The 23,701-nt window shown below is 46.4% G+C and overlaps 1 protein-coding gene across 1 annotated transcript in view; it reads right to left on the bottom strand.

Moving 5' to 3' along the window:
• Positions 1 to 23,701, bottom strand: part of SHISA6 (shisa family member 6) — a 376,791-nt gene that overhangs the window by 286,937 nt on the left and 66,153 nt on the right. The window contains exon 3 of the mRNA XM_074971799.1: positions 14,850 to 14,945. Coding sequence (XP_074827900.1) covers positions 14,850 to 14,945 — 96 coding nt within the window. The remainder of the gene's footprint in view (positions 1 to 14,849; positions 14,946 to 23,701) is intronic.

Here is a 23,701-nt window from a genome sequence, read left to right as displayed (position 1 = left end):
ACAACACCAGTCATAGGATTGGGAAAGTCTTGTGCATCATAGTGATGTGAGGTTTGCATTGCGATGCAACGTGATGACACTGTATAGAAATTTTCCTATGTATTATATTTTGGGGGCCTCAAAAGGTAGTGTGTGGCCCACATGTGGCTTACAAAGAAGGGGGCTACCTGACAAAATAGGCATGGCTATGGAATAACATGGGATAGGGAGCCACCCGAGATAGAGCACTAGGGCTACCTCCAACGGAGGCCCAAAGAGGATCATTACATCACAACTTCAGGGAGGTCAGGAAGTCTGGGACTCAAGGCCTGCATTATTTCCTGTGGAGGAGTGAAATGAGTGGATAAATGCAGGATGAACACATTACCCTAGTCCGCTTTATTTACAGTGTATATAGTTACTGCAGCTTGGAACAGAGATGGTTCTTACAGAGAAAAGTCAGGGAGGGTTTAAGTTTATTTACTCAAAGATGCAGCAAATCTTTCTTGGGATAATTTATCTCTCCTCTCAGTCAGCACAAAACTCAGAAGGCTCAAAGGATCACTCCTGTAGGTACCCACTTCTCTTCAAATGTTCCTCCTTAGTCTACCTCCATCAGGTCTCTGGTCATCCGGCACAGGTCCTGCAGCAGGGTCATCTCCCCGCTGATCGCCAAACCCTTCTGCATGGTGTTGCCATACAATCTGAACAGGAAACCATTCAACAGCTCTGGAACCTTATATTACCGCTTTGCTATTTCAAAAGGATAAGACAGTAACTCAGATGTTGCTATTTAAATCCCTGTTTGGTTCAGAGGCACCATTATCTTACCCAATGTCACTCATCTTTCCCATGTCCTGATTCCTGGGTCCCCTGCTGGTGGTCCCAATACCTTGGCACTGACAGTGAGGATGCCCATACAAGGAGGCTTCTGGCCTGGAGAATTCCCTGATGAGATCTAAGGACCCATGCACACAACTCATTTACACTGGTGGGGGTGGGAGTGTTACAGATGATGTCTCCCCCAACTTTTCTAGAGTGAAACACAAAGGGCTAGACTACACATGGCATTACTCGAGTCCTTATGCTGATTAACTCCATGTGGGGACACTTATTCTGCAATAAGTGCATGGGTTAAGACAATCTGGACCACATCACTAAGATTCCAGAATAAGAGTGTTTATACATGAAGTTAATCTGAATGCCTAATCCAGAATAACTCCATGTATAGACCAGCCCTTTGAAGTCCTTGAGAGCAGGGTTGTGCTGCTTAGAGACGACCTGCAGTGGGGCAGGGAGCAGCCCTGATGTCATACTGACTGCTAAGAATTTTTCAAAACTACATGTTCCAGTAACAAAATAAAGCATCAGCTCTAACTCCTGCCTAGTGCAGGTCCTGAGCACAAGCAACACAAGTGCCTTCCTCCCGGTGCAGTGCTTTGGGGTGGGCAGCGCCCCTGAGGCCTCTCTCCCTGCCAGCAGTAGAGCCAGAGAAGGTAGGAAGTTCTGAGTCCCACTCCACCCTCCAGACTGAAGAGGAAGGAAACTCATGGCCGAGTTGCTAATAGCCTGGAGACCGGCAGACTGTGAAGTAGCTTCTCACACTGTGCTATTTCTGTAGCCACCTCTGCATGGATCTGATAGAAAAGCCACAGCCAGATAAGCATATATAACTCCTGGGTGGGTTTTTACCACCTAGAGCCACAGCCAGCCCTGCTGACTGAGAAACAGCCTGTGGGGATTCCCTCTGGGGCACCATTAACCTCACAGGCCTGGTCCCTTCTGATTTGTTCAAGTATCTGAAACAAAACTCTCCTGCAGGCATACCTCAGCTCCACAAGGACTGCTTCCCATAGTCAGGAGCTAGAAGCGTGTGACAGAACAAGGAGCAATGGTCTCAAGTTGCAGTGGGGGAGGTTTAGATTGGATATTAGGAAAAACTTTTTCACAGGAGCGTGGTGAAGCACTGGAATGCTTAACCTAGGGAGGTGGTGGAATCTCCTTCGTTTGAGGTTTTTAAGGTCAGGCTTGACAAAGCCCTGGCTGGGATGATTTAGTTGGGGATTGGTCCTGCTTTGAGTAGGGGGTTGGACTAGATGACCTCCTGAGGTCCCTTCCAACCCTGATATTCTATGATTCTATGATAAGAGGGGTTTCAGCTGCAGTCTCTCTAGAGGGAGCACCTGCAAGCATCCATCCCCAGGGAAAGACGCTGACTCACTGTTTCTCCTTTGGGTCTTGTTGCCCCTTCCTTTTCACTCAGTCCCCAGCCCCCCACCCCACTCCATTCCACCCCACCCCTGCCTATCTCTATTGCTCTCTTCATCCTCATTTTCTTTTTACAATTGCCTCCTTCCTTCTCTTTCCTCTCCCTCTTTTTCATTTTCTGCTTTTGAGGATCTCTGTTGATTCTATTCCCATGTTTTTACTGCTTCCACCTGTCTTTATATCTATGTCCTTGTAACACAGTCAGTCCTGAGTTCTAATCCTGCCTCAGGCCTGGGGCAGGTCACTTCCCCACTCCATCTCCATTTCCCCCTCTGGAAAATGAGGGTAACAGTATTCACACCCCTGCTGGGAGGAGTTTTGGGAGAATAGCTGTGATTGGGTAACACACTGGATAAACTGATAAAGAATTATCAGTGTTATTGCCACTCTTGATTAAGCATCTTTTTCAGTAACTCAGTGTAAATATTTAAAGATGCTTCCATCTTATTTGCAAAAGAGAAAGAAGTCAGCAGCCCATCAGTGAGTTTGTCTAGAGAAACCAGCAGCACCTCGGCTATTGCATTTCCCCTCCGTTATTCAGGTGAAAGCTCTGTAGTGAGCATGAGGGTGAATGGCACCAGGGAGGTGAAGAGAGAGATCTCGCAGGGAACGCATGAGACATGCTCATTTTTTTCTAAAACCATAAAATGACGGAAGCTGAGGACACCCTATCCTGGTGGCTTCCCTTGCTCCGCCTGCTCTCACTGTCTACACCCCTCACGCAGTGTCAGACACTGCATCCCAGCCGCGCACAAGTGAAGAATTACAATGGACTGCCAGCTACTTTGGGGATCCTGCAAAATAAGACAACAGGCTTGTTGCTCTTCGGAATGCTCCCCCTGTGGGCAGGAGATGAGGAAAGCATTGCTGGAGATCTGACACCATCATCCAGGAAGGTTTCTATCCCTTCAAAAGCTCTAATTTTAATATTTCCTATGAACACTCTGGATAATCTTGCTACCCATATAAATGTCCGATCTGTTTTTAAATCCTACTAAATTTTGACCTCAGTTATTTCTTGTGGCAGAGAGTTCCACAGAATAATTTGTACATTGCATTGAAAAGTATTTCCTTTGCTCAATTTTAAATTTCCCAATTTTAACGTAATTGAATGTCCATTAGTTTCTGTGTCACAAGAGACAGTGAACAGGAATTGCTGATCTAGCCTTTCTATCCCCTTCATTATTTTACAGACTTTGATCTTATCCCTTCTTCTTTGTTTCCTCTGTGACGAGGCAAGGCCAGCTGGCTATGGAAAAGTAGTGGGAGATAGATATATTAGCTCCAGGCTAAACAAATCCCTGGTACCAGGTTAAGTGAAATGAAAGCTGCTCCAGTTCAATTAAGACACCTGGGGCCAATTAAGAACTTTCCAGAAGGCAGGGAGAATGCTAGGTTGATTGGGATACCTGAAGCCAATCAGGGGCTGGCTGAAACTAGTTAAAAGCCAGGTGGGGGTGCATGTCAGGAGCTGTGGGAGGAAGTTGTGCTGGTGGAGAGGCTGAGTAGTACACACCATATCAGGCACAAGGAAGGAGGCCCTGAGGTAAGGGTGAAGTGGAGCTTGAGGAAGTGAGGGCTGCTGTGGGGGAAGTAGCCCAGAGAATTGTACACGTTATGTTTCTAAAAGGTCAGCTACCATAGCTGATACTATTAGGGTCCCTGGGCTGGAGCCCGGAGTAGAGGGTGGGCCTGGGTTCCCCCCACCACCACCTTTGCCCCCTGATTAATCACTGAGACTGGGAGATAACAGAGACTGTGCAAGGAAGGATAACTTCTCACCTCCCTTGCTGGCTTATGATGAAAATGGCTCAGTAGACTGTGGCCCTTGTCTCTAGAGAGAGAAGGGTTACGTGGAGGGTCACAGTGAGCCTCTGAGGCTAGCGAAATCCGCCAGGAAACGTGGGACCCACGGAGGCAAGGACAGAGCTTTGTCACACCTCTCTAAGGAGTTTTTTTCAATCTCACTTCATATGAAGTCCCTAATCCAGGCCCCTAATTATTCTCATCACCTGCTTCTGAACCCATTTCTGCTCTTTTTGAGCTGGGGTGTCTAGAATTTAGCCCAGTATCCCAAAAGCTGACATGCCATTGATTTATAGCTTGTAAACTCTTAGTATCTCTGCTTTGTACAGCACAGAGCACATCTTCAATAAACAAGAATGACTAATAATAGTTTAAACTAAAATGTGCAGCTTTTGTAGACATGTGATGTTATAAGATTTACTCAAATATGTCCTTACAAAATTCAGATAAAACTACTGAAACAACTCATTTCCAAAGAGATGCTTCTGAGTTGTGTGCACAGAAATGGCCTCATTTAAAGTACAGATCTGCTTAGAAATGTGACTATGCAAAACTGAGACGTTCTTATTCAGCAGATCCACTTGTTGTGTGTATGCAGAGTCCTCTCTGCTGACTTTACTGGCTAACCTTTTTAAAGTCTTTCGCTCCTCTTAGCCCCACAGAGCCAACCCAGCTTTGGGAGAGGGAGCTGGAGTCTATTCCGTCTCATGCATTCTCAGCAGTATTTGAACTAAATTTCCAATTGGAAAATCTTTATTATTATTTGTATTACAGTAGCATCTACAGACCTCACTTAGGATCATGGCACTTTTTAATAGTGATGATGCACAGCCAGAGAGCCCAATTTCAAGGCTGGTCATTAGATAAAACACCTTTTTACTTGTAAATTAAGCACTTTTATTACAGAGCCACTGAGACACAAGACCAGGGAATCCTACTATTTTACAGTCACTGATCAGAGCAGGGACACACCTGAAGAAAGCAAAACCCATTGCATGTTCCACCAAGACAGAAGAGTAGGCAGGTCTGGGAGAATGGCCAGCTACTGAAATGCACAAATGCATTTTCAACACAGGTACCAGTCCCAGGCCCGCTGAACCCAATGTCAGAGGCTTTGGGATCAGGCTCATGGTTCGAATCCCAGTTGTGCTGCAGAATCTGGTTTCCTGCATATTTCAGGTATTATGAATTACTGACAAGCCCCAGGTTCTTTCTATCCATACCTTTCATTGCACCCATCCCAATAATAGCCACATGTCATGTGCACAGTTACAAAGAGAACTGTTCCCATCTGAAAGCATCATACTCCATCTTTTGTGCGGCGTTTTAAGCGGGATGGGTCTCCTTTGTCTGCCTCGAGCAGAAGTACTGCTGTCTGTTCTGCAGCTGTCAATATGGAGGGAAGGGCAGTGCAAAGTGACATATCTTCCATTGTGGCTGGATAGCAGCAAGATGCAAACTCAGCCTGATCTCGAGCAGCAGAGAATCCCCAGCACAGGGGGGCCTGCTTCGAAGGATGACCCTGATTCATCTCAGTTCCACCCTGAGAAGGTAACTACAGCATCTCTGAAGGCACCTACAAAACTGAGGCCCTGGTCTATTGGGGGCTTTAGAGATCAGCACCAAAGCATTGGCGTGGATATGGAAGGAGCTGGGGGCACGTGCAGTGTGCGGGTTGGTGGTATGCTGTGCTCCCAGCCATCTGTTGCACTCAGCAGGTGGAGTTGCTGGGGCTGCTGCCTGTTGGACAATTGGTCCTCACAATCCCACCCTTGAAGGGAGCTGTCATGACAATGGCATGGATTACCATAGCTCACTCTGCTTGTGAGGTGAAGAGGTGGGGTCTCCTAGGCATCTCCTGCTATGGCTCCCTTGTGGGTGGTAGGAAGAGCCATGAGTCTAGTGGGCCCCTGGCCATGGGAGGCAGACTCCCACAGCAGAGGATGCTCTGCTTTTAACAATTCAAAAACCAGCCATTAGAGAGCAACATAAATAACCGCCAGCAAAAGCCACCATGCATCGAATACTCCCCCAGTACTCAAGCATTCTGACAGATCCAGTAAGTGCTGCACGGCTCGTTCTGGGCCACAACACTCCGGCATTTCTACTGTCCTGGTCATTAACTGACTGGCCTCCGCGCCCTCTGCCTCTGCACTGTGCAAACCGCTGGCAAGGAAGGCTACTCAGCAGCAGCCCACTCCAAAGCGTTGGGAGAGAGACAGGAACAACTTCCTGTTCCAGCACTCGTGGCAGAAGGAATGGGGCTGTGTACACTCAGCAGCAGTCTCCCTTCACCCTGCTGGCTTTACTCTCTGCAGCCCCACAACAACCCCTATTACAGGGGGCATCCATAGCTGAACTTCTTCCTGCTGAAAGAGGAACCTTGGGCAGCTGCTGCTCAAATTCCCACTGTTTTCATCTTCTTTGTTCCAGGCCTTGCAGTCAGTCAGGTCTACACTGCATATCCCAGAGGTGCCAGCCATAGCACGTAGCTGAAGGAGAACATTTGCTATCACCGAAAGGAATTTTTACCTAGTTTCACCTTTCTGGATGTAAAAGTAAAAGGCCAGGCTGGATTTTCACACGGCTCATTTACCCCACTGTCATGGAGCACGGGTTGCTCACACAGGATGCAGACGAAGGTGCTAGAGGTGTCTAGACCAACAGACTGGAGGAACATCTATAGAGGCTCTATACTGAAAAGCAGCCACATGCCCATCGTCCTTCCCCTTGCAGAGAACCCTGGATCTCTAACCCCAAGGGAGGTGACCATGGAGCTGGCTGAATGTACTGGTGCAGCCTGTTACCTTAGCTCCACCCCTGTTGGTGCAAGTACCCAGGTCAAAGTGCCTTCCAGCTTGGGCTCCCCCAGCCCCCTGGTCCCTATGGCAGCTGGCTCTGTGGACTTCCCACTCTCTGCAGTCAGGCAGCACAAGGAAGCAGCCACTCAAGGACTCGCCCCACCAGGAGAAAGCTGAAAAATTCGGTCTCGGTTCTCCTGGGAAACAAATTCAGAATTTTTTCTCCCACAATTTTGATTTTTGTCCTGATTCAAGAGGATTTTTTGCCCCCCAAATCTGAGATTTCCATGGGAGCGAAATTCCATTCTCCAGCCTGCTCTCGTTGGCACCATCGTTAGCACCTATCACCCCTCCCCAGGACACTAACAGCTCCTCCTTCTCTCAGTATCCCCTCTTCAGCACTCTCCTATCGAACCAAATCAAACCCCTCCCACTATCGCTCCCCAGGGGCCTGGAGCAGTACTGAGGAGCCTGCAGGTGAACCAGAAAGGTGACGGCTCTGCAGAGAGATCAGTTCAGACAAACAGGCTGGGCTGGAAGTTCCTGCAAATTACCCAGCTTCTCCACCCCAGCTCGGCTTTGTCCCAGCCCCACACCCTGTAGGACCCAGGGGGCTCAGCCTGCACAGGGTGTCTATCAGAGGCAGGCGGAGGAGGAGCAGCAGCGAGGTCTGTGAGCAGAAGGTCCTGCAGCAGAGAAGTCAGCAGACCTCTACAGCCCTCCCTCTCTCCCCACCAACATCTGGCCACTTACTAGTGGTGCCTTTAGGGAATCTGATGGCGTCTCCCCAACTCCCATCTCCTGAGTGACTCCTGCACTGGAAATTGAGAGGGGCTGCAGGTGGCAGATATCCTCTGTCTTTGGGGGTGTGCCTGGTAGGGCTGCTGCCCTTCCTGCCTCCAAGCCCTGAAGGCATCCTTGGGGCCCAGGGAGTGGCTTGATCCACTTTCCCGCCGGACAGTGCCACTGCCACCAGCCCACACTAAAACCAAGGGTGATCAGCCCCGCATAAGGTCTAGCTTCAGAGCTAGGGTTACAGATTGCCCCATTCATAGCAGAGACCTCCCTCAACCTCCCATGTTGCTGTCTGTTAAAACAGCTGTTCATCTGATAGCCATGTAAGGTTGTCTTGGGAGGAAGGGAAGGTAATACCAGTTCCCCACATGGGTGCACACATGGGTGCTTGCACATACACAGGCACACACACACAACTGCACACACACAGGTGCTCACACACTCAGACAGGTGTGTGCTTCATTCCAAAAACGCCTACTCAGAATCATTGAAGATTAGGGCTCGAAGAAACCTCAGGAGGTCATCTAGTCCAACCCCCTGCTCAAAGCAGGACCAACCCCAACTAAATCAAGTGCTAAACTGCGTTGGACCTAAATCTGTTTTGGTGACATCCACACGATACCTGGTGCAGCAGGGTGGTGCAATGGCTTTACCGGCACTTGTCAGGGATAAGCTGCAGAACTCACCCATGGGTAATGCACCCGTCCCAAACAGGAACTGGAAAAGCTCCATGCCACACGGCCATGTACGGATATGTGCAAACCCAGGGTGTGACTCGCAGTTTGTACTTGGAGCTGACAGTCGGCAGCTCCAGCACAAGAGCAGGTTGTTAACTGTTGCTTGGCTGAGGAAAAAGCGATGAGCCAGTTTGTGCAGTTGTCCCCCAGTCCCTGTTGCTGATCCCCCAAATCCCATCTGTGTACGGAGGGGCACCCTTTGCTCATAATTAGGCCTAGCTAGGGGGCAGCCAACAGGGCGTAGTGAAGGGCTCCTTGAAGGCCGTGTCTCATCACATGCATCACCAATGCCGCCTGAGGATGACATTTTCCCTTGTTACAGGGAGCAGGCTCTGGTCAGTGACTGAGGGCACACGGCTCTATGTATGTTTCACTGGGTCCTGCTTCGCCCCATGCGCCCCACTGCCTATGGTTCCTGGTTACCACCACTGCTCATTTCTCTGTTGTTTATTCAGTGAAGTCAGAGAGGGTCTCCTCAGGCTTTACAAACCCCTTTGCCCCTCTGCCCATCACTTGCTGAGGTGGGAAGCACCAGTTTGGAAGGCCAGGGTCTTTTGAAATCTATCTATACCGTGGCTAGGGCCACATTTTGTTATCTAATTGAGAAGCAGGGGAGAAAATCAGGATACCTGAAACCAGCCTATTTTGCTGCCAAAGCCCCTGGCCAAAGGCTGTTCCATATGGATATATTTCCTTACTTACACATTCACCTCCTTCAGTGCCTACAGCGATCTGCTGGCAACGGCAGGCTGCACCGATGCTTCAGGCAGTCTTGTGGTGTCAATGCCAGCTCCTGACCTGTGACTGCCTCTGAGACAGACATTCCCCTCCGGCTCGCCTCCCACCAGGCCATTCACAGGGCTAAAGCGGAGATGCTGCCCAGACTTTGCTGATAAATAGTTTGTCACGTCTGAAGTTGGTTAAATAATTCAGGGAGTGGGTTGAAATGCCCTGTTGTATACATGAAATCTTTCTACGACACTGTGAAGGGGTTTCAACATCCTAACGAGCCCATTTCCAAGTCAATACAATTAGCGGCAGCTACGCAATGGTTCAAATTAATCTGGAATCAAAATGCAAGCGATCTTCAGTGCACAAACGGCAAGATCCCATCAAAGTGATTAGTTATTATCCAGGATGGAAATAAAATGATTCATTGGGATGCAGCTGGCTGCTGTTTGACATCCCACCATTGATTTGTTCTAACAAGTGTTTAATGAGCACAGGGACTTGACATACCTAAACTGCAATTTTTTGCATAACCTATTCATAGTGCATTCTGGATGTTTTCATGGAAAACTGACCTTTCCAGAGTCATCCGCAGTCACATTTAACTGGCAGCATATGAGTTATTTGCCTCCCTGTTTGAGGAGTCTCAGGCATGCTGCACACACAGATTACTTATGAAACGATAGAATAGGAGGGTCGGTAAACTCCAGCTCAGAGGTGTTCAGTTTGATGTTTTGTATCCATGCTGTGCTGAGGCTGGGGGTGCCAAACGTAAGCCCTGGAGCACGTTGGAGCAAAATACCTTTCCACTGATGGAAGGGATTTATTTTGATTGCAGATACAGAGTACAGACATGGCCAGTGGTCAGTTCAGAAATTACCAGCTAAAGGAATAAATCAATAGTCTTGGGTGTGAGACAAGAAGTCCCCAGGCCAGTGGGCCACCAGCCAGAACCACAGGGGGAACCCACAACAATGGACCACCAGCCAGAACCACAGGGGGAACCCTCAACAAGGGGCCACCAGCCAGAACCATAGTGAGAATCGGAAACAGCGGCCACTGACCAGTACTACAGGAGGAATCTGAGATAGAGGCCACCTGCCAGTACAACAGGGACCGTCTGGGATAAAGACAACGAGCCGGTACCACCGGGCAAATGTGGGATAGAGGCAACCAGCTGGTACCACAGGGCAAATGTGGGATAGAGGCAACCAGCCGGTACCACCGGGCAAATGTGGGATATAGGGCTACCAGCCGGTACCACTGGGTGCATGCAGGTAACAGCAGAGTATTGTTTGGTATGTCATATTGAGACCTGAAGCATAGTAAGGTGCTCAGATACCATACTGACCTTGTCTGCACCAGTACTCTTCAAATATTCTACCATTGCACAGCCACTGGTGCAGCACCACGTGGACTATTGCAGGCAGGCTGCCAGGAGTTTTACAATCACGTCATCCAGACCAGCACTGCGTAGGTTCATGGGGTTATGCATTAGCACTCCCATCCATTGCCTCAGGTGGGGAGCAGGCCCTGGTGCCAGTGTGAAGGTGGAAGACTTGCAGAAAAATGGCTTGCATAGACACAGCCAGTGATGAGCTACAAAGCTTGTAACATTAGTGATCTACAACCACCCCAAACCAGAGCAAAATGTTTCAAACAGTGATTTCTGGAAGAGCCCACTTTTGTAGGATCTGTAAGAGGAGTTAGATGTCTCCAGAATTACTGGAAATAGCCTGGGGCAGAGTTTTTGTGTGGGGACAGCTGAGTCATCCAGGTTTGTAAAATACATGTCTGGGTGTGATTTTCTGATTTTGCACCAGACGTGTCCCATTGAGGGTCTGGCTTGAACTGACATGATCAAAGAAAACTCCAGTAAAAGTATACTTCTACCCTAAAAAGTGACTCTGTAATAATGTCATTGTAGGACTCCATATCCACTGTGTCTCATTGCTCCCAGATCTGTTGTGCTCAGTTTAACAGTATCAGCCCCACAAACTCATTCTGGGATCTGAGAGGCAAGCTGGGTTCTTTATTTCTCATCATCCCTAGTAACAGATGTTCTGGAGGTCAAATTTCATCAGCTATCCCTGTGATGTCCTAGTGTCTTCAGATGATGTAACTAGTGACACCTGCACAAACCCACTTAAAACTACACAGGAACACAGGTTCCAAAGGGGACAAAGGTATTGCTCTGGTGTAAACTGAGGTTATAATTTGGGGTGCAGAATCTTTATTGTAGGCAATGATGGGTGAGATGAGAAAAGCCCAGTCTGACTCAGAGCCCAGGCTAAGTTTGTGGGGCTGGGAGTTGGCAATAATACGCTTTTACCTGCAAACTGAGAACATCTGATTTGGAATCATTGAGAATCAGTGAATATTGGAACCCACATTGCCAGGTTTGCAGGGCTACTTTTCAGGGTGTGAAACGTTTGCAGGGCTACTTCTCTAAGGTTATCAGTCCATACTTTGTCTACCCATGGCTCAACACATCCAGTAAAGCAAAGACCTGCCATACCTCAGCAGAGCAGGATGAATGGAATCTGTCCTGGGAATTGGGATATCCTCAAGCAGCTATTATCTGGTACAATCAAAACCACAGAGCTCCCAATTCAAGAGAGAAAATGTAAGTAAAAGAACATTTGTATAATACATTAGTTGAGATCTGATAAGTTCTAGTACTCAGTGACCCTTTCTTTGTTTCATTGGGTAGTTGACAGATTGAGGAGGGAGATCAAAGAAGAGACTATACCTCACCAACACAAAGTTCTATGGTTTGAAAACTTTGGATGTGTCCCCCGATCCTTTGCACTTGACTGAGAGTAGAGGCCTTTCTCCTGGTTTGGAGGATACATTGTATAGTGATTTTATAGACTTTAGTGACAGGCAGTGATGCATCACCCAGCGGAGTGTCATACAAGAATCATAAATCACAATCTCCCAGGAACTTGTGAACGCCAGGCACTTGAATTCACTGATGTGGTATCCATGGTGCTCTGCCATGTCTCACATCCCCATCTCCTTCCCAAAATAGCCTAATTCTAAAATATTATTCAGCACTTGGAGTGCTGCCATAGCACAGGAGACAGTTGAGAAAACATAGAAAATGTGTCTTCTAGTACAAAGAAATATTAAGATGCACTTTCTGAGGCTCCGTTCAAACCAGAGACAGAAGCTACTTTCATGATACCATAATAAATGGGGCAGGACAAAGCTGTCGGGTTAATAGAGGGTGAGGTAGTGCAGTCAACTCACACACTGGAAATCACCCATGATGAAGCCTCAACATGAAGCTGTATTTCTACAAAGAAGAATTGTATCAGACCCTTTCAAATTTGGAAGCAAATCTCTCAAAGCTACACTATGCTTGCTGGGACATAGTCTCTTTTGCCTACAAGTACAATTATTCTGACAATTAGAGCCAACAGGAAATTTTCAAACAAGAGTGCAATAGATATGCCGGGAAGGATTTTCAAAAGCTCCTAAGTGACTTGAGCACAAGTACCACTGAAAATGCTCCTAAGTCACACCTACCTGTTGCATCCAAAAAATCCTGTATTCAGAGCACAGACAGTTACGGCTGCAAATAGATAATGTCACACAGAGACACTTATGTGCCCACTTATTGATTTATACAAGCAAATATGGCAGTTTGCATGTGCAATCAGTGCATTCACTTTTCAGACACATCAGTGTTGTGTAAACTTAAAAATTTGCCCTTAAAAGTTAACCATACTGAAATACCATTTAAATGTGATATAAACCTGTAGACAGTTTAAAATGAATCCCACAGGCCGAGGCAAACCGATAGAGAACACTGAAATGATTGACTTCATACACAACTAAGGCAGGCAATTTTCTTCAAGCAACAAAAGTCACTTGTCCACTTTGAAAAGTATGTTTCTATCTTCACGACTATCAGTTATAGTTTACATATAGATTATCTATTCTCCCATCTTCTTATTGATGGGGAAAGTATTGTGTGGAACTCCCAGGAAAGCCAACAGCAGATGTGTATAAATCATCTATCTGCACATCTAAGGAAGAATAGACCCCCCTGAGCCTCTTCAGTTAAGGAAGGAAGGTAGATTTTATTTTACACATAGAAGTAACTGAACAATATTGTACAGTAAATTGATTAAAGATCAACTAAAATATCTGAGAGGGAGGAGCATGTTGCCAGGCCCTGCCCAGGGGATTCCAGCAGTTAGTCCCATGTGCTCTGGACACACCACTCCGTGCTCTGCACCCCAGCCTGGGTACACTCCCCATTCTCATCATCTCAGCTTAAACACGTATCCCATCATGCTCAGTGTGAGCTCAGGCCCTGCTGGATATGAAATAACAATAAACCCCCATTCCTGAGGGAGGCCTCATGTGTCCCACCATCCACATGTCCTTCCTTGCCCCTTTTTAGCCCCCTGCCCCCTGGAAGGTTAGTGGTGTGTCCCTCTGCTTCCTCCTGGCCAGTGCTCTACCCAGAATGGAAGTGCATTACACATCCCATGGGTGCTGCCTCAGCCTCAATAAACTTTATTTAAATACACACAGACATACACAGACAATATACAGATATTTGTTTCTTCTCTGAAAGTTCTACAGGACTGACACCGCTTTGGATGACACTCATGGAGAATTTTAAAAAGTGCAGCAAATGTATGAAAAATAAAACTCTTTTAATGGTGGTCATCCACAGAAACAACAATGGATGCATGTTCAACCAGGCGGGCACATGGACACGGCTCCACACATAGTACATTGGCTCTGTATAAGCATCTCCACATACATTGTGTCTATATAAATGTACAACAGTCTCATAAGACAGCAAGGAACAAAATCAAATTAGTATGGACGTGGCACACCCTTGCTCTCCCAGCTATATGATCCACTGTCCACGTACTAATGTGACTTTGCTAGAATATGGAATGTAAACACAAAACTGGTTCAAACAGACATTTGCACCATCTACTATAGAAACCCCCCACATATGCAACAATGTTATAAAAGGAAAAGTCATCTAGGGGTTCTGGTGACAAGTTACTCAACACCAGCTCCTGCAGATTTGTTATCACCATAACTCCTAAACAGGATTATATGTTTGCTTATCTAATATAGCTACAGCTATCTTTCAACATAGATTGTATGTACAGTACATATACACAGAACATACACAACACACAATATGTATATTTAGGTGTTTTCATGTTTGTACAGTATATCACAGATTATGTGAACACAGAATATATGTACGTGGACCTGTAAGAAATCATTTTATAAAATATTTGTAATACCAAACCAAAAAAACCAACAACAACAAAAACAAATCCCAAAACCTGGAAATCAGCTGAATAAACAAAAATCCCCACTCTTGAAATGGGGCCACCTACCCCCTTGGGTGGCATTACAGACCTTTCTGTTCCCAAGATAAAAGCAGCAGCAAGAGGGTCAGTTTGCATCTATGCTCCCAGAAAACACAAAGCAATACAAGTTGTCAGATTGCAAACTCAGAGTGGTGTCTGTATTCCCTAGTTCTGCACTCTCCCTCTCTCCCTCACTATGGTGTAAGAGACTCTGCCAGCGGCACAATATTTAATCTGCAACAAGATGTACTAGAATAAATCTACTGACTGCAGTCCAGAACTGTTGTCTCCTATCACTTAGAACCCAGCTTCTGAATTATAGCTTTTTATTTAAAACAATCTTTTTATTTAGCAAAAAATTGTTTCCACTGTACCCTTCACGTGTCCTCTTCCTAACGTGACAAACCCGGAGGAGATGAAATTATGGAGATCTGGCCCTCCACTTCGATAAATATCCTTCCCATAGTGACCTGCCAAGGCAAATGACAACAAGCAAGGCATTACTCAACATATCCATTACACTATGCGTCCACATTAGCCCCAAGTCAATGAGAGCCAAAGCCCCCTCAAATAGTGAGACAATAAAAAGCAAGCGAGGACGTGAGAGGCATAGAGAGTTCAGAGAGCAGGAATATCTAAACACAACACAAATAGAGTGTGAATTGCAGAGGAGCTGCCAGGGGTTACAAACACTTAACTGATACCAAAAGAGGTTCAAAAACCAAAACCATGGACTCAAACACCCCACACTTTAGGAATTAGGCCCATCTTTAGATGAAAGATTCAGCAGCATTGGGACGAGTATCCCAAAGTGATCAGAACTATCCAGACCTTTGAGACTGAGAAACTGGGCTGGAAATCTTGTGAGAAACAGCTCTGATTCTTCCCGATGCCATCTAAGCTGGGGGAACCCTAAATACACCATTCCTGATGTGTATCAGTGCTTCTGCTTCTGGTCTCAAATATTTTGAGCTTCCAGGCTTGTCTCACTGAAAAGTGACATTGGTATAGCTATGTCTCTCCAGGATGTGAAATATCCAGCCTGACCTAACCCCTGGTGTAGACAGTGTTAGGTCAATGGTAAAATTCTTCCACCAACCTAGCTACTGCCTTTCAGGGAGGTGGCTTATCTACAGTGATGGGGGAATCCCTCCCGACACTGCAGTAAGTATCTGCACTGAAGTGCTAAAGCAGCTGCAGCTGTGCCGTTGTAGTGTTTTAAGAGTAGACATAGCCTCAGAATTACTCCGAGTTTAGTTAGAGTTCATGAGGAAAGTGTAGGTGTCTCCCTACGCTATCCAAATGGGTTTCCCTGTCCCTATTAGAGATGTGGCTGGAGAACCTGCTTCTTAGCTTTGACTTGTTCTAGCTGAGACAATGATACATCCATTGGAGGCGGGGGTCCCCAGACTCCTTCTTACTGCTTTTGCTGGCTGAAAAGCACTTCCTTGGTGCTGCCACCCGGTTGTGACAGTTAACACACAGGAAAAAGCACACCCCTGACATTCGCTGCCTCTTTAATACCCAGAGATTCTGCCTGTGCCTCCCCGAGACTATGTGTCGCTCTGACACAAGAGCAAAATCAGCTGCTTGTGAACGCCTCCCTTTTCCATGTTTTTAATTCTTCAGTTCCTCTTCTTGAACAGAGTCGCAAATGAGACTGGAGCCAGTGGGAGGGGAGGGAGGCGCGGTTCAGCAGGGCGCAGCAGTTTTCTTTTTTGTCTGCATTTTCGTGATGCCTTGGAGTCTAGCTACAACAATGACTGACACTCTATCAGTGCCTAAGACAGGCAGATATTTTTTTCATGTAAATAGGGATAAAAAAGAAATATGCACATAGGCTATTACATCTAACTGATGGCTGTGATTTATACATCGCCTCTGAGCAACTGCTTGAGTCAGAGATCAGGCAGTGAAAGAGTATGAAATAGTACAGACTGACTGGAAGATTAAAAGATTGTTTGCTAGTTTGTTCTCTAACCCTTGCCACCCCGTCTTTGGTGCAACATACGAGTTAAACTGAGAGTTTCCCATGATAACAAAACAACATCATTTGAACAGAAATCATGTTTCCTCAAGAGCAGCCTGTCTCAGGACAGTTCAAATGCCAGTAGTTATTTCTTTTTACAGATACATTACGGGATGATGTGTCTATTTTATGTATTCCTTTATTCCTACTCACTTCTTGTCATTTCTCATGGCCTCCCAATGTAAAATTACTGATATATGAGCTCTCACTTTCAAAAGTGCCTAGAGGAGAGCTAGCGGGACAATCATAGCAGCTATTATTCACACAGACATTTTTATAATCACCACTTGATTGGAATGGTTCACACTGAAACTGAATGCCATTCCCACTCCATCCCTTCTCTGCAGGCCCGAGAGCTCGAGGAAGTACAGATGTGGCGTGTAGAGAAAGCAGAGGTATGTGAAATACTCAGGGAAATGAAAAACCAGGCAAAATCCTGGCTTATTTCACATTTCGTGACCTACTCACAAATAGCTTCTTTTCTGAAAAAAAAAATGTTGTTTACAGACATGTATTTTTCCAAATGCAAAGGGACCAGTTTTGAACAAAACACGATTTTGTGTCTCACCATTGCAGGAATTATCCAATGACTGGAAATACAAAAGTAGCCATTCCATTGATGTGCTAGGCACAGCAAGAGGGCAGAAATGTTCGTGCCAAATACCACAAGAAGATGCTGGATTTTTCCCAGCTCTCCTGGTCACCCAGCAGGTTTCATAGTGTGTGGTACCACTCTCATCAGCTGGCATCAGAAGGGGTTGGAAATATGGAGAAGCACTGCCTGGAATCATCACCCCCAGGATTAAGACTTCATCTTTGTCAGAGCCATGATATTCTCAAACCAAAATGCAATTCCGAGATTCTCCTATGGTTTTGCCGCCATGAACAGGCAATTACTGGGTAAGACTCCTCCAGGAATGTTTGCGACGTGTCTGTCTGCACAGCTCCAGTGGTCTGGAGTAACAGAGTAAGGTGGGTTTTTAAATTGTGTTAAGGAATCTTGATTGGAAAATAAAGAGGTCTGTTTTTTTTCAGCACAGGCTGACCCTGGGACTTCTTGCCCTTTTCTCTGTAAATTTTATGATTTCTGCAATTTCTCCCCTGTCAAAGCCAAGACGTTCCTCATCTTTGGCTTTAACAACTAGACAGCCTGCCCTCCCTGCCTACGGTGATCAGATAGCAAGTGTAAAAAATTGGGACGGGGGGGGGGGTAATAGGTGCCTATATAAGAAAAAGCCCCCAAAATCAGGACTGTCCCTATAACATCAGGACATCTGGTCACCCTATCCCTGCCTACTGTTGGTGTCTGTCCCTTTTCTTTCACTTTTCATATATTCTGCTATAAGCTGTAGGTCTAAGGCAGCCTTTCTCAAATGCGGCGACCAGGGGATTTTTCTGCAGTGCCCAGGAGCTCCAGGGGCAGACCTCAGCATCCCCCACATGTCTTCAACCACAGGACTCTGGGATCAGGCTTCAGATCCTCCATCCCTCCCTTTTTCAGCCACGGGACTCTGGGGGTGGGCTTCAGGAGGGCTGATCTTTCCAGATGCTGTGATCAAGAGGCAAGGAGCGGGATGAGCCTGGGGTGTGAGGCTGCCTGGGGCACTGGCAGGGATTAGCAGGGCCTGGGTGGGGCTGGGGAGCCCAGTGGTGTGTGTGGGGGTCCCGGGGATGGGGGGAGGCAGCGGGGGCCAGGGGCCCCAATTACAACTGTACATTATTTTTATAATTGAGTCTTACATAAATAAATTACAATGATTTGGACATCTCTATGTGCGCATTTGTTTGTTTTTCCTTAAATTAATTAAGTATTTTAGGAAAATTTGTCAGAGCAGCCACCAGCAAGAGTTGCTGGCCATACACTGTGGCCACCAAAAAATTGGTTGTGAGAATCCCTGGTCTAAGGAGCTCTTAGGTTTTTGAGCCTTGAGCCATGGTGTCTCCTGGGTTCATATCCCAGCTGTCCTGGGTGTGGTCATTTCCTGTTCCCGCTGCTGGGAAGGAGTGAATCTTTGCTTGTCAAACTGCCCTCCCCTCCAGCTCCCCACTCATCAGCCTGCCCACGTGTGGGCATCTGACCCGCCCAAAAGAGGGCAGAGCATAGGCCTGACACAACTACCCCGCCCCCATCCCCTCTGACCAGAGTAGAGTGAGCCTGTCCCTTTACCTTGGTCTGTCCTCTCTCTGTTGTCTGTCTGTCTTTCTTTGGTTGGCTGGGGACATTCTTTTAACAAAATCACAGCTTCGCAGGTAAGCTGAGCACTAGAGCTGGGCAATAACTGGTTGTTCAGCTCACTGGCATTTCCAAAAGAAATGGGAAACATATTTGGTTTGAGTTGAACCAAATCCAGCGCTAGGCCATAAATGACCATTGTGATCGGCCATTCTGACCTCCTGCGTAACACCGGCCAGGGACTTAACCAGGGACTCCTGCATCAAGCTCAGTCACTACTAGAGCATCTCTTTGAAAAAGACTTCTAATCTTCACTGAAGTTTTTGGGTGCCTTGTTTGCCAGGTACTGTGTAGGGTTCCTCCAGTCTGGGGTTCCTTGCGCTGCTCACAGGACATTTTCCCTTTTCATCTCCACCCCAAGAAAATCAATTAATTTAAACCATTGTATCCTCCAGCAAGTGTCCACACAGAAAGCCACCTCCTTTGTTGTCCCCCCTGTCCCCAAGCAGTGGGCGGTGCATTCCAGTGGACAGGGTAGTTCAGTAGGACTCATGAAGACACAGGTTCTATTCCTGACTCTGCAGCTGGGTGACCTGGGGCAAGTCACCTCGCCTCACTGTGCCTCAGTCTCCCCATCTTAAAAATGGGTTACCTCACTTGTGAAGCACTCTGGGGTCTGTGCTGAAGAAGAGCTAGGTTTTATTATTATTAAATCAGACAGCACATTTTTCTTCCACCTCAAAGCAGTCACCCACATATCTTGATCTCCTTACAGGGACTACAGTACTTTGTTACACAGTACTCCTCTAGCCAGGCTGAGTCTTTAAGGTCTAGTTCTTTCATTCCATGTAAAATCTAACAATGCTGCTTTTGATTACCATGTTTGACTCTCCATCAAATACTCTCTCTCCATCACACACACACACACACACACACACAAGCTTGGGAAGGCCAGTGTGTGGCACTGGAGAGAGATAGGGGGATTAACCCTTATGTTACTGCAATCTTCAACAGATGGAGTTCAAGCACAGAGGAGAATGACTCCCCTCCCAGAAGATGCAGGACCCAGGAAATGCAGAGTGGATGAGTGGTTTTGCTCACCAGACAACAAAGGCAGACTCTTTAGGGCATGCAGAACATTTCTTTGCAACTGCATCCTAAGTAAATTGCATATGGAATGAACTTGGTTATGAATAGCAATTACAACTCCAGCTCTAGGACAACAGAATTATTAGAGCTGAACTAAAATGCTGTTATCTACCTTTCAGAAATGTTATTACTAAATAAGGATTACATTACTCAGGAGAGGGATATAAGGGCTTTCACGTATAGAAGAGAGGCATTTGGGTGATACATGTTGGAATTACATGCCACTGTTTAAAGGATTCCCTAAAAAATATTATAAAACTAGGAATGAGAGGTCAAGCTCCAAATTGCTTAATGAAAACATCATGCTCACATACATCTTAGAAGAGCAAAATGTTATGGGGGGTTTTAGGGAATAAAAGATGCAGCCCATCCGTGGTGCATCTCAGTTCTGCAGGAGTCTTCTCACTGGGCAATTTTAAACATTTCAGGGACTGGAGACAAAGTATGTCAACGGCACAAACAATTCTAAAGTGTGTGTTAGATGCACAGAAAAATGCTATGCATTCCCTTGGAACTGAGAAATGACATCTATTTATCTTGTCAATCCAATGTAGTGATCTCTGAAGGTAAGAAGAGATGCAACTCAGAGCAAAAGAAAATAATTCTCTGGGCTAGTGCAGAGTTGCTGAAGAGCATGGAGCACCCAGGCAAAACAGTTATTGCAGCTGACCACCAAGAATCACCCCTGTTTGTGGAAAGTAGCTGCAGTAATTGGCCAGCATTAGACTGGGCTCCTGGCTGAAGGCTACCCTCCCACAGGGACTTGTTTACAGTCAGGTCAGACATCTTGCTATTTTACCACAGCATGGGAGGGTAGATTACCAGAGATTGCAATGATAACAAGGTGCCCCAGAGGGATCACACACAAGGCAGCTGTGCGTTTCTAAAATCTTCTATCAGAAAGGCACGATTAGGATATTTCTCCAGGTTTAATGGCATTTGTTCCAAGATTGCTGTGTGGATCCCATGCGTGAAAATGCAGCAACAAAGAACCAGGAAGAACTCAGGGTAGGCTAGGGAGAGAGCAGTTTGGCAACACTTCATATCCCTGCCCTTGATCCTGGGGATGCTCTTGTCAACACTCATTTCCCAGTGCACAGAGCTGGAGGTGCTGGAATTGTTCCCTAATCTAAATTACACTAGTAAGGCTGCAAGGCAGCTTCAGGAATACTGAGTGTCTGCCCTAATTCACATACGCTGTGAATATGAATGACCACATCTGCATAAATTCACACCATCTCTCAAAGATTTCTTCCATCTTTGCCTCCCCCTTGAGCTTCCCTATCCTGCCTCCAGCTGGCTGCATCCTCCCTTGAACCTTGAGTTTCTCCCCACCCCCTCTGCATCCCCTTTCCTCCCTCAAGTCCCCACCTTCCATCTACCCTCCACCCCACCACACCCCAGAGTTCTCCCCTCATGTGTTCCCTGACCATAAAGACCCTGCCAGAGCACTGACTCTAACTTCAGCCCACCTGTGGCCATAGAGATGGGGCTTGGGCAGCCACTTGCACAGCACCCCCTACCCTGTGCTCTAGTCCTAGCTTTCCAGCCATGGGTATGTCGGGGGCTGTCCTCTAGGCACAGATCCCAATGGTTCAAGGCCTTTGTGATTCTCCTGAAACAGAAGACAGACTCTGGGGTTTGAGCTAGAGAGACAGAGCAGCCCTGCCAGGCTGGCTCTCCCATGGACTGCCAACAGGGACTGTGCCCAGGGGCCTGGCCTGGCTGGAGTGGGGGTGCGGGGCTCAAAAGAAGCAGTGACCTGAGGGCCCAATTTTCAGAGGTGCTGAGCACCTGTATCTAGCGCTGACTTAACCTGGAGTTGTAGGTGCTTAGCGCCTCTGAAAATCAGGCCTGTAACTTGGCACAAACGCAGCACAGGCTCACCACAAACTCCCTAGCCTGAGCTTAGCTTTGGGCTCAGCACAGAGCCTGAAGGCAGCGAGCTCTCCAGCACTGCTAGCCACAGTCAAAAGTTTGAGTCAGGTCCCCACAATCATGAGACTGACCTGGAAATCAGGAGAGCTGTTGGTTTTGATAATGCCTTTTTTGGGGGGGGATGAGGGAGGTATTTCTCTGCTGGTTTCTGAACATTTAGAGAGCATGCTAGCATTTCTCTATAGCCAGCTGCTTGCTTTTACTGAAAGCTGGGGTATTCACATCATCTGGGCATTACGAAAAAAGCCAAATATTGCCAGATTCATGAGAAAGTCATTCACTCTGAAGGTCAATAGACTTGGGGTAAAATATTCAAAGGTGCCTGTGTGACTTAGGAGCCTGAGTTGGCCTGAAACTCAATGATTCCCTCTTAATTCAAGGGCAGTCTGGCTTGAGTGCCTTTGCCAATTTCAAGTGTAGCACTATGGCCCTTTCCCTGCTGAAGTGTAGTATTGGATTATAGAGCATGCACAACTTGCCAAGCAGCAGCCTAGGGAGGTCATGTGTCAAGACCAATCCTACAACACTAAGTTGTACAAACACTAACGATGCATTAATCCCTAATCATTCTTATGCAACCCTCAGTGCATCAAATTCCAAATAAGTAACATGGAGGCGGCTCAGACTGTACGGTTACAGTTTGTACTTCAAGCATTGCCTGGTTTATTTGTACAATTACTATATGTATCTGCATATTCCTCCCCATCAGACTTGATCAGAGAACCCCAGATGTTTGAGTAAAAGTTCATGTCCTTATTTGGCATAACCCAACTCAAGTCTCTCTCTCTCTGAATTGGCCTGAAACTGAACCCAAGCCTCCAATGCGGCAGGTGAGACTTCTGAACCACTAATGCTCTGTCTAGGTCTTGTAATACTCTCACCTCCACATTTACTGCACAATATCCCCTTGTGGACATTTAACAGAGATTGAGAACAGTTTTATACCAGTCCAGGAAATCTGGGATAGAAGTATCCACAGATTGGTTTACAAGTTCTATAGCAAGCATCTCATTCACAATTCCATTCTAGAGGTTTTACAGTAATGTCTACAGACCCCTGTTTATTTCCTCTAGCACCCAATTGGTATCATCCACGTCACGTTCTATCAGATTTTCTAGGCTAGGATTTTCAAAGGTGCCTAACGGAATAAGATGGCTAACTCCTACTGAAATTCTATATAGAATGCAATTTGTACTTAGAGGGCTGCTGTGGTAAAAACGCTAATCAATTATGCCACCAAGAAGAGGCTGGAAGGTAAAATCCAAATCAGTGCAACTGCCCAAGCTGCTCACCTCAATTTGTCATGCGTTGCTTCACCCATGATTGTTTGTCCCACTAAAAAGTTTTCTAGGTCAAAAACAGCTGTTCTTAGCTTTTAATAACTTCAAGCGAAATACCACCGCAGGGAAAACAATTCTTCCATCACTTATGTAAAACTGACTAAACATCTAGGAACACTGTGTTATATTCAAATGTGATCAAAACGAGTCCTGTTCTTTACTCAGATCTGGCTAGATTTTCTAGAGCTATGATTTTTCTTAAGGTCCAACTCCTGTTCTGCAGACATGAATTACAGGAACAAATCTGAGTAGTTATGCAAAAAGAGTCTGATGTGTGCCTGCAGCTGAACTGCACATGTCAAATGCACATGTAATTGAATTCCTCATGGAAAATGTGACCACAAATGTTGTGGCTGCAGTGTGTACCTGCAAAGGAAGGTTGGACTTTCTTAAACTCTGGCTTAACGAAGGGTTATCTCTTGTGATAAACAAAAGATATCAGTTAAACACTGTCTATGTTATGTACGAATGGTAAGCTGCTAAAAGTGGAAAACAACAGTTGCGTAAGTGGCTTATCTAGCCATCTTCCCTTTTTGAAAAATGCTACTGGTGCAAGAGAGCTTCCCCATACTCCAAATGGGAAATACTTTTGGAATC

This window comes from Natator depressus, chromosome 14 (assembly GCF_965152275.1).
Source record: "Natator depressus isolate rNatDep1 chromosome 14, rNatDep2.hap1, whole genome shotgun sequence".
Taxonomy (NCBI): Eukaryota; Metazoa; Chordata; order Testudines; family Cheloniidae; genus Natator; species Natator depressus.
The sequence above is the reverse complement of the archived record's forward strand: the minus strand, read 5'-3'. Positions and strand labels throughout refer to the sequence as shown.